Here is a 17,560-nt window from a genome sequence, read left to right as displayed (position 1 = left end):
TACAGATTATGTTATCGATGATTTCTTGAGGCAACCGCTCCCACTCCTCAAGTAATGCGTTACCAAGTTCATTCAGATTGTTGGGGGGGTGGCATTCTGGATTTTACCCTTCTTTTTAGCAAGTCCCAGACATGCTCTATCGGATTCATATTGGGGGAATTTGCTGGCCACTGCATCACCGGTATACCTACGTGGCTCAGATATGCCTGTACCGATTGTGCACTATGAGCACGAGCATTATCCTGCATTAGAATAAAGTCGTCATCAATAAATGGGGCAAATGGTACCTACAAAATGTTCTTCTAAAATGTCACTGATGTATCGATCTGCTGTCATTGTCCCTCCTGTGACCATCACTAACTCCGTGCGAGCTCCCAAACATATCCCTCCCCAAACCATAATCGAGCCGCCACCAAAAGCCACCGTGTGTTCAAAATTAGACTGTATGTGGCGTTCTCCTTTGCGTCTTCATATTCGCTGACCCCCATCGATCTGTTTTAAAAGAACTCTGCACTCTGAGTAAAGAGAACCTGCTGCCATTCGTTCAAATCTGTTCCGCTAAGTGTGCCGGTGGGTGTACTTTGAATTAATATAACAAACCCCATCCATGTAATAACGGTACCGTTTTGAGTTGTTTTGAGCTAATAGACAACAACAATAAGCCCTAAAACCCTTATTTTACACTCTATATTAAACCATAGACAGAAAACAAAAAACGCGCTAAAATAGCGTACACGTGACACAAATGACTGTCAAGATCAATGTCAGAATATCTTGCGAATCACCAAAATAGCCCTGTATCTGATAACACTCGCTTGTTATTACTTATATGTTGTAGCCATAGCGTATAATAACGCCATTTTGCAAACGCTCAGAATTTAATATGCTGAGGCATGATGCTTAACAGAATTCGGAAATTTTTGTTTTGGTTACAGGGTAGGTTAGGTTAGGTTCGTTGCATTTTTACAATGATGACATCTAACATATTATACCTACCAACCAGCACTTGGTCAGCGAGGTGTACCCTCAAAAGATGCCCATGTCCCTGCAGTGGGAACATAATATATGGGCTGATGGGATGCTGACGATGATGAGAAATAGGAGCCCTGCGAAACCACTCTGTCGACTCGCAAACGGCTCCTTGTGGACGTTTTGAAAAAGTAAATTCTTAACGTATTACAAAATGTCGAGCATTTGTAAACTGACGAAGCCGTTTGTAAACGGCGACATTATACAATTTGCCTGCTACATGTGCACTGCGTCATCGCAGGCTCGTATAAATTACTCGACAGTAACATTGTTTAAATATAATGTTCTTGGCTGCGAATTATATATCGTAGTAAACAATGTTTTGGCACGTGTTACAGTGAATGAAGGGCGTATTGAACGTACGTTATGTACTTAGCTCTGGGATATTTCCTTGATATAATAATTTATACTATTGTTCTATATACTGGCATGCTATGTATGTCTTTTAGTAAATGGCTTAAAATAAATTAAAAAGAAATTTGAGATCTAAGATTGTTGTATCTTCTTGTGTTAAATTTTAAATGTTGCGGTCCCAGTCGGGATCAATAATAAGAATAAAGTGTGTTTAAAATCTTTCGGACCTGAATTTCTAGGTTGTTCTTTCAATGGAAATTTTATCAAATGATTTATGTCGTAATATTAGCAGTAATATTTGTGTTGTTGTAGTTGTAATGTTTCAGTAATCACATTATCATAATGATTAAATATAATACCTATACCTACCCATAATAATTTTTTAAGAGATTAGATATTTTTCAGAATTTTCCATCTCAACCTCGATAGCAGGAGCTAATGACAACTATTCATTGGACATCTGTTAACGACTTATTAACTCTTGACACTCCTTTCATTAAACGATGTCTAAATAAATCACACTTGTTAAAATTATCATTGGTATATTTATGACCGATCTAGCTTTTAAAATTCTCGTGTCGCGGTGTTTCAAGTTAATCTCCTGTGAAAGGGCTTGACTGATTCTCATGAAATTTTGCGTGCATATCGGGAAGGTCTGAGAAACGAAAAACATTTATTTTCCATACCCCAAAGTTATAAGAGTGAGGCAGAACTATAATGAAGGGTACCTAGAAAAAGATTTGATTCACAAAGCTAAATTCAGTGCCTGATTTTATTAAAACATTTCTTAGTAGATTTGGTCCTGGATCTTCAAAACGCTAATTCTTTGTATGTTAGAACTTCAAAAAAATCAAATAAACGCAATACATATTCAAAGCGAGTCTGATCGTGTAGAATATCATTTTACACTGTGAGTAAAAATAAAACAACAAAATGAAAAATCAACAATAATTTATTAACTAAAATCTCGACGCAAGTCCACCACCACGACTGTCCGCGTGCGACAAAAGTTCGTCTCCCCTCTGTTGCACCAAATTAAGCGCTGCAAGCGGAAGCGTAGCGTTTAGCGGTACTCCATTGAGCAGCGTCGCTAAAGCCGCTGGAGGTAACAATCTGTCCGGTTCGAGCGCTAGCGTCCCACCCGCGCCTACAGCGACTCTAGCGCTTTCTACCGCGTCTACTATATTCAAAGGACCTTCTATAAGCGCTGCTGCAGCGCCCTCTGCAAGCGCTGAAAGCGATTCCGCGCCCATTACATAACGTGTACCTGAAAATGTGAATAAATTTGTTTGAATATTATTTTATTTTCAAATTATTGGCTCTTCCTTTTTAAATAGCATTTATTCTTGAATGTCTTAGCATGTTTATCAAAGTATAATATAATTATTATTATGGCCATGGACCAATATATATGGCACAATAAAAATAATCACGGACCACTACAAATAACTAGGTAGTTAGGTATCTCAGAAAAGGAAAATAATAATGGTTCCGACAAATAAATAAATCTCCAGCTATCTCTGTCCGACTTTTATTCTAATTTACCAGCGTTATAATAATATACCGACAAAAAAATTCAAAGCATACCGAATAAAATACCTAAATTTTGCTGACACCTATGAACACAATCAAATTACATTTCTACTTAAAAATATATTAAACTTCGAATAACAAAACTAAACTTCTGAATAAAATACTGAACCTCCGACGAGATTACTGGGTTACTGACAACAGAGGTCATGTCAAAATAATCATTCTTTTACGAATTTTATGAGTTATTTAATTTTCTAGTGTTGGTTACCAAATATATTTTTTAACTCTCAACATTGATGAAAATACCGAAACTGGTCGGACCGCGCGATCGGCTCCGTCGACGCGCAAAAAAAAAATCAAGTTTAGGTTAGGTTAGCCGTTAGGTTAGGTTAGGTTAGGTTTCTTAAAAAAAAAACTACACAGAAATAGGAGCCCCGCTTCGCGGGGCTCCGTCGACGCGCAGAAAAAAATCCAAGTTTAGGTTAGGTTAGCCGTTAGGTTAGGTTAGGTTAGGTTTCTTAAAAAAAAAACTACACAGAAATAGGAGCCCCGCGAAGCGGGGCTCCGTCGACGCGCAAAAAAAAATCAAGTTTAGGTTAGGTTAGCCGTTAGGTTAGGTTATGTTAGGTTTCTTAAATTTTCATGAATTAGAATTCATGATTATAGTAAGTACATTTTTGTATTTTTAATAACTTTCTGGACAAGCGCCAACAATAGAAATTTAAGTATAACATTGTAGTAAAAATAGCACAGAGTTTATGAAAAATTAAATGTAATTGATGAATTTCTAGTTGGCAAGTAAAGGTAATAATTACAAAGCATTGTTATCAGTAGAACATAATTTTATATGGTAAAAAAGTATTACAGCAATTAACAGTCATAAGATTTTTTCTAAGATTTAAGTATATCATTCGGTCGTTTCGTCATTTTTAGTCGGACAGAAGTAGTCGGAGATTTAGTATTTCGGGCAGTAAATATTATATTTTTAGTAAGGACATTTTTAAATTTATTATCGAAGCTTTTATTACTACCCCTCAGAAAATATCCATACATAATATTTTAAATGCGAAAGTAAGTCTGTCTGTCTATATGTCCTCAATCACGCTTAAACTACTGAACCAATTTGCATGAAATTTGGTATGGATATATTTTGATACCCGAGAAAGGACATAGGCTACTTTTTACCCCGGGAAAATGATCTATGTGTATGCGGTTCTTTGAAAACGCGGGCGAAGCCGCGGGCGGAGAGCTAGTAATTTACTAAAAAGATTGAATACATTAGTGATCTGACCTTCCTGAAATAAAAAAAAAATGCAGCAATGTCACAACAAAATTCTAGTCGTAGCTGAAAATAAATGTAAATGTAACAGATAATAATGGACTAAATTCTTTAAAACATTTAGAAGACAGTTTCTAATGTTATAGGTGATCTAGAAACATCTAACACTTATAAATATCTTACCGCAAACGAACTCGTCGATTAGAATAGCGGGAGCCAAGTCTAATGGAGATAAAGGTATGTCTTGTTTCCAGCCTTCGCCTGTTATGTTACCAGAACCGAATGGTACTGATAGACCGCTAAAACGTAATAATATTATATTTAATTATTTCTAAACTAATATTTATAATATAAAGCTGAAGACTTTGTTTCTTTGTTTGAACGCGCTAATCTCAGGAACTACTGGTCCAATTTGACAAATTCTTTCGGTGTTAGATAGCCCATTCATCGAGGAAGGCTATAGGCTAAGGCTCTATGTGTCTAATATCATCACGCTAAGGCCAACAGGAGCGGAGCCACGCGGGTGAAATCGCGGAAAGCGCGGAACCGCGGAAAGCTAAGTTTAAAATTAGTGCTAAGCCCAGTACTTTTGAAATCGTTATTTGAACATTTTCTAGAATTAAATTGTTTAAGAAACCCATTTACTTTACTTTACTACATTACCATTTACTTTAATTTATTACTACATTAATGCATTTAATATTTTGAAGAAAAAACTTCACCTATACAGCCCGGTGAAAGTCCTTCTATACTATATCTTGCATTTTATCATGATGATTATATTTATTCTTTTACTGATTATATATTTTCTCTTTTTATCTATTTTCGTCCATATAAACATTAAAATTACTCAAATTATAACTCAGTGAACTTAGGGAAATTAAAATATATACATACGTAACTAGAGCAACATAAGTATCCTGTGGGTCAACAACAGCAAGGCCAGACGCTACACCGCTCGGCCAATTACCCGCTGATGTAATCGCTTGCGCTTGTAAGCTTGATACCACCCTAAAGAAATACATTCGTTAGGGAAATATGAGTTTTATTGCCATGCATGTAAAGTTTAAAATAGAACGATATTGTAAGTAAAGGTGTAGGTTATTTATTTAGAGTCCCGAGAGAAACTTAAATTAATTAATTTTTTTTACTTTTTTTTTCAGTTGTCTCATTTCATTTTCGATAGTTATTGTCTAATCGTGTTCGCGTTTGTGATTTTTTTGATTTTTGATGGAATGTTGTATTGGTAACCTATCTTTTTACCTGTTAATAATTATTGTTTTCTTAAAATAACGCTAATCGTTTGCGCTTATAAACTTGCCACCACCTTAAATCAATAAAACAATAATTACTATTTATAAGGTATGCAGTAGTTTGTAAATGTAAATTAGTTTAAATGCGAATTTCAAGGTTTCGAAGCTATTACTGAAGAAAAAGTATTGTGAATTTCTTTATTTTACATTTAATGATAATTTACCTATCTTTAAATTGCTTTAAATTTTATGTTTAATTAAAAAATAAGGAAGTGCATTAAATCAAATCACCACATACCGTTGGAATCCATCCAGGGCTGTCAGCGGCGCAGGAACCAGGGCCGCGGCTAGCGCGGTAGCAGCCCTAGCACCCGCAGTCCCTGTCCACACCCGCCAGGGCCCCGCAGGGACCGCAGCACTGGTGCTGGGAGTTAGGGCCTCGCAGGGCCATGTGGTGCATAGCTCTAGGAAGTTGTTACATGATGATGATATATCAAGAAAAATGAAAAAAAAAAGACGGGTTGCACTCCGGGAGTGCCGGCAGAAGTGAAAACTTGATTATTAACGTTCAGCATGTTTGATATTTTGGAATGGTATCCGTCTTACGCATAGAATATAAGGGCTAAAAAAAAATCCGTCTTACGCTTTTTCGATCAGGCCACGTATCCTGACGCGAGTTTAAGATTTTATACCCAACGCCGCTAAAGAAGTTTTCACTTCAAAATCTGATGTTTTGTGTTGGTGGATAAGAGTATCTACTAATTCCTTGTTTAGGCTTAGGAAAGATTGATCAGGGGAAATAAATAAAATAAAGATATGTTACTTAATGTGAATACTCCACATTGAACAGCGAGTCGCTCGTTTATTATTTCCTCTACGTGTAAAAATAAATAATAATGTAAAACTAATCAGCTGTTTCGGATATTGAACAGCACAAAGAAAGCAGACAGACAATACGCAAATAGCATATAATTATACAGCTGACATACCTACTCATTATAATATTATTTTACCAGACAGGTTTAAAGTTCCTAAAATAGAACGAATTATAATATTATAACAATAGACTAGAGTAGATAATTTTTGAAACAAAAAAAAATCGCAGTCGGATGAAACCCATTAGAAAAGGAGGGGAATATGATAAAAATGTAAGGAAAAATAAATTACGGTCAATCCGAGTTCGGGAAGCGGGAGGGGGGAGCTTTAAAGAGAAAAAAATGGTTTCTCTCGATTTCCGACAAAACTACAAGTCCTATAGAAAAAAGTTCAATGGCAAAGTTGTAGGTAATTAAAAGTTCTACAACTTTTGTATTCACAATTTTTTCACATAACCTAAAAATTTAGGTGAAAAATTCAAAAAACCAAGTTTTTGGTCTTTTATTTCTATCTACTTCAAAATTTATTTTTTTTCTACGAAATTTGGTGGAAACTTACTTTATTATGTCCCAAATACACTGTAATTTATTTGATTGAAAATATTTATTTTTTCGCCTTATTTTGAATTAATACCAAAAAAACAACCTAATTTTCAATCGAAAAGTCACCCGTCAAAATATCAGCTTTTTTCAAAAACTTGGGGTGACTTTTATTCATTGAAATCTCTACTTTCATATGGTGTAAAAAAAATAAACACCACCATAGTAAATGTTCTCAAGAAATGCATACAAACAGTCTGAAAATTAGCTTTTACTAAATCAGGCACACTTCTCGAACTACCTGAAATGTTTTTATCGACATCATTTTGCTTTTGAATATGCTGTAAAATATTAAACTTAGAACAGATAATTATTTTTCTTTTGAAATATTACCGAAAAGCCGATACAAGAGAAGATATAGAGTTCAAGAAGTGTGCCTGATTTAGTAAAAGCTAATTTTCAGACTGTTTGTATGCATTTCCTGAGAACATTTACTATGGTGGTGTTTATTTTTTTTACACCATATATGAAAGTAGAGATTTCAATGAATAAAAGGCACCCCAAGTTTTTGAAAAAAGCTGATATTTTGACGGGTGACTTTTCGATTGAAAATTAGGTTGTTTTTTTGGTATTAATTCAAAATAAGGCGAAAAAATAAATATTTTCATTCAAATAAATTACAGTGTATTTGGGACATAATAAAGTAAGTTTCCACCAAATTTCGTAGAAAAAAAATAAATTTTGAAGTAGATAGAAATAAAAGACCAAAAACTTGGTTTTTTGAATTTTTCACCTAAATTTTTAGGTTATGTGAAAAAATTGTGAATACAAAAGTTGTAGAACTTTTAATTACCTACAACTTTGCCATTGAACTTTTTTCTATAGGACTTGTAGTTTTGTCGGAAATCGAGAGAAACCATTTTTTTCTCTTTAAAGCTCCCCCCTCCCGCTTCCCGAACTCGGATTGACCGTAATTTATTTTTCCTTACATTTTTATCATATTCCCCTCCTTTTCTAATGGGTTTCATCCGACTGCGATTTTTTTTATCTTTTCATTATTTTCAAAGGCTTCTACCCCAGTCTACAATTACATTTAATGTAGATTTATTAACAAAGAAATTTCTACGAAATTCTAAATAGTTAATTATTTAAATAAAAGTAAAGAACTAATTCAAATAATATTATTAAAATTATATACCTGTACTGGTGTTATGTTGCAGTAATTGTAAGTAACTGGCCAATAGCGGTTCTTTCCGGGTCGACCCAGTGATGTAACCCGGCTCTGCTTGTGATGCTGCTGCAATCGAGAGACCCGTAGATACGTTGTATCCAGTACTAAAAATGACAAATAAAAAAGACGTGTGGCACTAGAGGACTGCCGCGGTAAAGCTATTGCATAGCATGATAGCATGCCTTCAAGCCACACCTCCGTGCCCGTCGGAGTGGGGAGCGTGAGGTTTTTTCGTTACGGAATTTCTGGATTCGGTCCCCGCGCTCAAGGCCCGCGATAGAAGCTATGCAATAGCTTAAAAATTCTTTTTCGTGTTGTTTTTACAAGTGTATATGAATTGTAAGTTTTACGAGAAATCATTCCCATTGTAATAGGTTTCAAAGTGGAATTTGATATTTTTGGTTTTATGTCATTCAAATGCTTTATACATAAATAGAAATTTGTAAAGAATAGAAATAAGGTTTGAGGTACTTCTTTTTTCTTTCTTTCATTTTCTAACTTTACAGCTTCTGAGTTATAACTAAATTGATGGTAATCAAAATTGTATCCTTACAGTTAAAAGTTCCCTTACAATTGTATTCGTATATGTATAAAGTGCAAATTAACGAGTTTTCAACATACATACATACATACTACATAATATCTCCAAATTTTATTTTATATTCCATACATGTATTTTATAATGATGAAAAAAAACTATAATATATTTTCGCTGTAAGTATGTAAATGAGCGTAATTTACATAGTACACGTACCTAGAGTTAGATAGCGGTAAAAATTTTAGTTAAATATTAGGCATTTATATCTCAACATTTTATTTTTCTTTTGCAAGGTTAAAAACTAGATCTATAAATTATATTGATGATTAATTCGAAATAAACAAGACGGTATTTCTACCGTAAAAAAGTAAAAAACACAGCTGGATAAGTCACACATTGACTTTTTGCAATAATTTTTACTAGGTGAAAAATAAGCGAAGCAGTGAACTTTAATGGCATTACAAGTGAAAATAAAAAAATGTTGTGTGGTTTTATGAAACCACGGTAAAAGTGAAACTGTTCGAACGGTTCCGAACACTGCTTTGTGTAGCGCATGTCGCGTGACGGTCGGCTGCCGAGTAGGTATACCTACTCGGCAGCCGCGATACACGCGACATGCGCTACAGAGACCAAAAAGTTTGAGACGATGTAATAAAAGTTTCACTTTAAAAATACACTTTGCTAAATACAGCAAATGTAATGTAAAATACAGTAGGTACTTACATGTAGTAAACACTAACAAGGTATAGAACTAGACATTTAAACGAGACCAACCAGAAGGTAAAAGGTTCGGTCAAATAAAAAAACAATCATCAAAATCGGTTCACCCAGTCGAAAGTTCCGAAGAAACAAACATAAGAAAATACAGTCGAAATTATTGTGAAACTTCTCCGTCTTTTGAAGTCGATATCTAGATGAATTCCAAATAAACATGAAGGCATTTCAATTTTCAAGTGATAAGTACTAAAAACGCACCTGGCTAAATCTATTGCAGGCTGTAATAATTTTGACCATGGCATCACTCCATAGGTTTTGTGTAGCGCCGCCAAAGCCACTATCATTCTTGGTGCAGGGTATATGGAGGGAGATGACGCATTCTGTATTCCTCCCCATTCTATCAGTGTAGGCTGTTCTGTGGGAGATTTTCTGTATTCCCAGAATAACAGAGATCCACTCCTAAAATCAAAATGTACAATTTAAAAATATGTAACTAAAACAAAGAATGCAATGTCATTCTTATATTGATTGTACTTACTCCTTTCTATAATTTTAGGTGTAAATGAAATCAATAAATATTAATGAAAAAAAAATAATACAAATATTATAATAATAAGTATTGTAGATTAAAAATTCGATATTTTTATTGTTTTCTTTATAAATGTGACAGCGCCATCTGTGGCGTTAACAAATATTTAAAATGATTCTATGACGTCATGATAGTTTTAACAGTTCGCATAAATTTGTGTAGATGGCGCTGAAACAAAAAAAAAACAAAACACACGTTTAAGTATGATTATTTATTTAAATATTAAACATATTATTTTATTTAATCCAATTAAAATTAATCGTTGAAAATTTTTTTCCTTTAAAAAAATCAAGTAACAACATAAAAAAGACCGATGTAGACCAGAACTTTTATAATAGTTCACAGTAAAACGTATAGATGGCGCTGAATTAAATAATGTTGATGATTGATTTTTTTATTATTTTATACCGCGGCATTAATAATAATGATTTAAATTAATAGATTATTAGTGAAAAAAAATATGTCTTGTATATTTCCTTAAAAATAGACAAAGTCTATAAAAGTTATAATAGCGATTATTACTGGTTGACTATAAACAGTTCAGAAGACTACAAAAAAAAAAGAAAACAAAAATTGTTCGAATTTCAAAATTAATTGGCGCAATATTTTGTTTGGTTAGTGGTTACTAATAACCTACATTTTATTAGTTAATTAAATAAATAGGATCAGTGTGTATTCGTATTTTGTAGTGTAAATGTAATTAACTATTATCAATTCTGCAGTACAAATTGTTTACCGTCTTAGCTATTACATGTTATAATTATTTTAATTCAATTTTAAACACGTTCGAAAAAGTTCTTAACAATTTCTACATACGCATCAAGTGAAGTCCGATGCGGCGCGACCACGGCCAGGCACAACGAACTCGCGATCGCTGCATCTATAGCGCCACCACCGTCTCTCAATATATTGGTGCCGATGCTAGAACATTCCGCTGCGGACGACGATACGGAACCATGAGGGACTATCTGTGATAAGAGGTAAATATGTATAATCCATACTAATATTATAAATGCGAAAGTAACTCTGTCTGTTACTTAATCACGCCTTAACTACTGAACCAATTTGCATGAAATTTGGTATAGAGATATTTTGATACCCGAAAAAGGACATAGGATAGGTTTTATCCCGGAAATCCCACGGGAATGGGAACTATGCGTATTTTTCTTTGACTGCGCGGGCGATGCCGCGGGTGGAAAGCTAGTTATTTATAATTTAGGGATTAATGTAATATTTAACTAAAGTTTTTGAGGATGGACGTATGAGTGTTTTGATTATGTTTCGATGTAGGTATCGTAACGCTATCAATCGAAACTGTTCATAATTTAGTGGAGTGAGTAATGATAAAAATTAAAAATACATATTATCTGGGTAGTCGAACAAACGCGGGTTAAGTTATTAGTAGGAAGGTAAATAGGAAAAATTATTAATTATTTTCATCGTCTGTCTTGAATTTTAAATAAGAACGAGCCTAGAGGTTACTATGAGGGAGGAACAATAATATGAAAGAAACCCCTTTTCTATTCATTTTGAATAAGTACATGAATTATTTTAGTTTACAAAACATTACCTATATTGTAAGTACATACTTATAGGTTTCGCATCCATAAATAAATATTATTATTTAATCTTACCACACTTAAAAGTTAATATAGGTAGTGCAAACAAATCAAGTGCATATGTACATGAAAGTTACTTGGTAGTCTCCATAGTAGATTTGTGTAAATAATGCTATCGTGATGGCTATTGTTAGGGCTGAAAAGGCCCCGATTATAAGCCTAGGGCCTCCAGAACAGAAACCCGGAGACGCATTGTAGGGCTTTAGAGGCACGTCTTCACGAAGTTCGACCACACCTGGAATAAATAAATAGTTATCTAATAAGCAATTAACAAAAAAAAACAAATTACTTGGTAGTACAAAAAACTATTTATTAAAATAAGTGTTCGTAAAAGGGGATTGAAAAGTATGAACAAATAGTTTAGTTTTACAGTTTTAAAGGAATAAGTATAAAAACGTTCAATTTTTCGCCAAAATACGTGGTCCTACAATATTAATATATTTTTGTATAGGTAATAGGTATCATTAAAATTTAAATCGTCAAGTTCCATGAAATAATGCTATATAGTACCCACAGTTTAATTTCAATCATTTGTCACCGATAATGTATCAAACGCTTTTTAATTAATTAAGTACTCGTATACACTAATATACATGTTGATGCTCGTTTATAATGAGCCTATTAAACTATTACTTTATATATATGTTCTTATAATCAACCTTTACAATTTATGCTTGAAACATTAAATTACAATAATCTTATTATAAGGAAATATACATAGTACAATCGTTGTTAAAAATACGATTTAAATTGGATTGAATCAAACGGTTATGTTAATGCACTTATCCATAGACCATAACGTAATCTTAAGTATTGTATAATATTGTTATGAATGCTCTGCTAAATTACTCATTCTGGTCTTTAAATAACTCTATCTTATATCATTATTACTTACAACATATTATAGTGAATTTGCTTTTGCTTTCGATCTAAAGCCTGAAGAGATTTTCTTCGCCTAAATAAAGATAATTATTAATTTACCATCGAATTTAAAATCAGTATTATCTAAATATTGTGTTGTTCTAGATTACGAGACATGAAGAGCTTATCCAATTTGCTATTTACCATTGCTATAGATTAAAATAGATCTCGATGGTTTATCTATTCATATACGACCGATGTTTACAAGGAATTAAAACAATACTCAGATGTTAAAAAACATAATATCTTCTGTTATTTAAAAGTTGGCAAATCTGCAATTTTGCAGGACAGTATTATACTTAAATTTCCTTATTATTAAAACTAATATAAGATATATTAGAAAATGGCATTTTTGGTAAAAGATTTCACAACATTGATTCAATTTAACTAGATAAAAGAGATATAACGGATAATTCAAAAGCTTTAATGGGAACGAATCGAAAAATTCAATCTACGTTACGAAAGTACACTGCTTAGAAAATTAAAAATAGAATCGAAATGAAACTATTCCTGATAGAAACCGCGGGTCGGATATGAAAGATTTGAGATATGGCACCGACAAATTGTCGCGATTGTACCGTGAGATTGTAAAACCATGCGAATAGTGACTCAGCTATAATAGGATTGTGTTTAAACACGTTTTGATGTTGTTTGAGCGTTATTAGGGTCTTGTTCATTGATTGTAAGGTTACGTTTACTTACTTTTTTTTTATAGTGGGGAAATCTTCCAAAGATACCCACGGCTCCGGGGAAGGAGCCGTGGGTTATGTCGGATTCTTATCGACTAAAACCCCCACTGTGTTCCGTCGAGCCGCTTTAATGATGGGGCTGCGGAAGGGCTTCGGGTATTGGTTGGAATTCTTCCGAAATAATATTGACCGTATTATTATTTTTTTTATCTAAGACCTGCTTATACTATATATTTAGAACGTGTTTTGTATAAGATAGAGTGTTTGTTGTGTTTAATATTAACCGGTTTGTAATAAGAAGACAGCATGTACATGAATGGATTTGATGGAATTTTTAAATATTCACGAACATAATACATAATAAATCATCCACGCTTTATTTGTACGTTTATTGTTTGTCTGTAGATTTTTTAATTTTCAAAGTTAGATCAGATTTGTATCATAGTTGTTATTAATAGATATCAAGTAAGTAATCGTAAACATTGTAAATGGAGAGAACGAAAAAGCCATATTATAACAGGTTCGGTAGTATGAAAGATATAGACCATAACATTTATGTAAGTTTGTTACGTCAATTTGTTACTTTTGCATTGTACCTATCAGTATTCAGTACGCATCAATTTGTAAGTACTTATTTTTATGGGTTCTTTAGTGGAATCGATAACTTTTCCCAAGGCCATATAAACATAATACTAGTGCAAGATTTCGAGAGTTTAATCACAATACTCTATGTAAACAGAGTCAAAAAAACTGCATTATAAAGTACAGTCATCGATAAAATACCATTTTATAAGAAACTCTACATCGCTGTCTCCTCACATCCTTTAAAAGCATTAAAAAATCTTAAATACCAATTATCAAATGTTTAACAAACCTGTGGTAGATTGAGGTTCAGGGCTTACAGACATTTTATATTTTTCTTATATTTTTTCGAGTAAAAGTAACACTTTCACTAATTACTCCATAAACACTAAATAACACTTTCATTTAATTACTTCTAATCTACATTATAATCACTTATACTCTTGAATTAAACTTTTCAAAACAAACAAAAATAAAACATACACAATCAATCAGACCTTAATAATGTGTTACACAACACCTGATTGTATTTCTTTCGTATTTATATAAATTTATATAATTTTCACTTGAATTTACTGTAAGACTGTCTGTTTGTCGAATGCCTTGCGAGGAAGCACGCAAGTAACTGTAGAGCGGCGCGGGAGTGGATGCGGTGACGTCATCGTCGTTTTTACTTTGCATTCCTAATGTACAGTCGGTGATAGAAGCTTCTTATAATTAAATATGCGATAATTTTGATAAATTAGAGACAATTTTAAATATCAGAAAGAGCCCTTTTTTATAAAATGGAAAAGACAAGTTTGCAGAGGTTAAACACATTTTTAAACTTGTCTTAGGTAAATACATAGGCCTATTTGACTGGAAAAATATGAATGAACTTTAATGATAAGATAAAAATTGACCATGAAATTTGTAAAAAAGAAATATTGAATTTGTGACGAAGACTAAATTTCAGTTAAATTTGTTTATGATACTAATAGAATAAAACTTTAAACAATATGTGAAATCTACATCATATAATCTATAGTAAAAGAATAGTGTTATATCGAGCTAGTTTTCTCGAGGACTGTACTTAATTCAAGTGTGATCAAGTAATTATTATTATACCTTCTTAAGGATGATGGCATTATGCTAATTATCTTTGGTAATTAATTGTATTGTAATTAATAAATTAATACAGTTCAATATAAGCAATTATATCCAAGAACTTTTAATTTCCGCAAATAAATAAGAAAAAAATGTCACAATATTTATTCCCACCTTGCCTTAAAAGAACGGGACAGCTACTTTCGAAGCAAAGAAAGTCGCGAGAAATGCCGTTATCTCTATCTATACATGAGGTGTGAAAGAGACAACTGATAAGTGAACGACCGTGATGCGCGTGCACCTATGAATCAATAGTAATGACAAGGTTATTGCCATGGCGTTTACATACAGCTTTTTACCAGGTTAACACTAAACATTGCTTTTCCCAGAATTATGGCGGTTTTAGGATACGGTATTTATTTTAAAATAGATAAACCAACTACATAAATCAGTTGTTAATTTGAATGCATAAAAATGATTGGTCATAATTTTTCAAATTAAATTTATTTCAAATAAACAAGCGATCCGACCGACCGAAGTGACTGACGACCACGGACATGTATCAAGATAGACTAAGCGAGTGTATGTACTTCCCGTGTCCAAACTACGTTATTGAAACTTACTTGACGCTGGCCTACACTCAGTCCGCGCTTGCAGTTCGCCAAGGAAAGACGTGAAGCTGAATAAAGTAAAATGCCGAATTGCGCCGTTATAAACTGTAGAAACTCCACAGCTGTGAGTGGCCAAGTTAGCAGAGATGTTTCCTTCCACCGGTAAGTAATTTTCTAATCAGAATATGCACTATTTATTTTAAAATCAAATAAAGAATATTTGTGGAAAACGATCGTGACAAACACGGATACCAAATCATACGAAATGATTCGGAATACATTGCGGCTTTTACTTGGCACGGTAAAGATCGCGTCGTATGATAACAAGCAATGAATAGCGTCTTCTCATTTTTCTGTTCTCATTTTTCTGTCCAATTTTGTGGTTAGTGATGTTCATTTGATGCAACAGTTCTCGATTCTAATCGATTTTATAATCGAACAGAAAAATGATAATTTGTAGGAGCAATTTTTCAGAAAAAAAGGCATAGATTTTTTTTGTCATTTAATACGACTTGACCTAGAACTTTTAAGTATTTTAATACAAAGGTACTAAAAATAAATATTACGACATGGACGCCATTAGTTAAAGTGTCATCTTGGGAGTTTTTTAAGAAAACTCCTTATTGCTTAGACTATGTTTGTTTTTTCAGTTTTCCAAGTAACCCGAACATAAAAGGAAAATGGATCGATGCAACGGGACATAAAGATTGATTGATTGACAGTTTCATTACTTTCTTTCGATGGCCTCTCTAGTACGTAGTACATGGTAACTCAATGGGCATATGTAAGAAAAAGCTAAAACACATTAGTTTACTTGTTAGAATATTAAAAGGTTTATAACTTTATTTTATCATCCCTCTGTCTATGGTAATTATCATTTTTCTGTCTTGAATCGATTTAGTAATCGATTACGATTCATTTATTTGACTACCTCTTAGACATAGATCTAGTTTGATCTGATTTCTTTCGATTTACTTCGATGGGATAGGACGATACTAGAATCGCCGCGCGAGTGGCGGCCTAATCGATTTAGCGTAAAATGAAATTAACATCACTAAAAAGCGCTCGTGACGTCATAACGCGTCAAGGTCAGTACAAAAAATATGACACGCTTGGTTTTCATACAGATCGCGGTACTTGCGTTGTCTACTTAAATATACATGTCTGTGCTGACGACGAACAATTTTTGTGCATGAAGACTCATCATCTTTTAAAAATTCCTCAAAGCTTACCAACATAATAATAAATATTAAATAAATAAATAAATACACTTTATTCAGCACCAAGTAAATACACGTAAAAAAAAGAAACAGACAATATGTTATAAAGCTAAAAAGGCGGCCTTATCGCTACTAAGCGATTTCTACCAGGCAACCTATGGGTAGGATTTTTAATTATACAACAACAACATACACATAACAACAAAATAAACATACACTGATTTTTAAATACATTACAAATAGTATTCAAAATTAAAATAACAGCCTAATGTTATAGCGAGGTCAGCTTAGATCCAGACATGGATAACAACACAGACGTACAAAGACCTAAAAGTAATTTTCTTATACAAATTGTGACCCTTAAAAAAGTAAAGACCGTGTCCATGTTGACCGGCTATGTTGTGGGTTATAGGGCAGTTTCAACATACAGGCTTTTTAACTTTTTCATTATTATTTATTTATTTATTTATTTATAATCTTTATTGCATACAAAATATAAATACAAATTTCACAAACACAGACAGGACATTTGATGCAAAGGGCGGCTTTATTGCTTCAAGCAATTTCTTCCAAGCAACCCGAGCAACCAATGTATTGAAAAAAATAATAATTGAGGTAGATTATGTACACAATAGAAATAAATATATTATATGTATTAACCGACAATTAAGTTTATAATTAGCCTTCTGTTTCCTGCCCTAGTTACCAAATTACTTTTTTATAATAATCCCTATGAGAAATCAAACCCAGGACACCTTCGTTCTATGCTCACACGTTAAACATTGTTGATTGTACCAAGAAGGCAGTCATTTATCTCCTCTTGATCAGTCAGTTATTACGTAAAAGCTCTATATAAAAATATTCAAACCAACTTTAGACATGGCAGTGAATACC

General features: G+C 33.1%; 1 protein-coding gene across 1 annotated transcript; it reads right to left on the bottom strand.

The window, feature by feature from the left end:
* Positions 1 to 2,317: 2,317 nt before the first annotated feature.
* On the bottom strand, positions 2,318 to 14,385 carry LOC149490189 (glutathione hydrolase 6-like). Its single transcript, XM_089701613.1, has 9 exons — positions 14,042 to 14,385; positions 11,635 to 11,792; positions 10,755 to 10,906; positions 9,608 to 9,808; positions 8,062 to 8,198; positions 5,747 to 5,912; positions 5,093 to 5,206; positions 4,379 to 4,494; positions 2,318 to 2,650 (listed from the first exon to the last, which is right to left on the bottom strand). Exons 1-9 carry the CDS (start codon positions 14,073 to 14,075, stop codon positions 2,343 to 2,345), a joined length of 1,386 nt encoding a protein of 461 aa, XP_089557739.1. The 5' UTR covers positions 14,076 to 14,385; the 3' UTR covers positions 2,318 to 2,342.
* Positions 14,386 to 17,560: the final 3,175 nt, after the last annotated feature.

The sequence above is a fragment of the Colias philodice genome, chromosome 2, assembly GCF_061535455.1.
Source record: "Colias philodice isolate Cphi_HAF_F1 chromosome 2, ilColPhil1 Martin Lab GWU primary, whole genome shotgun sequence".
Lineage (NCBI taxonomy): Eukaryota > Metazoa > Arthropoda > Insecta > Lepidoptera > Pieridae > Colias > Colias philodice.
The sequence above is the reverse complement of the archived record's forward strand: the minus strand, read 5'-3'. Positions and strand labels throughout refer to the sequence as shown.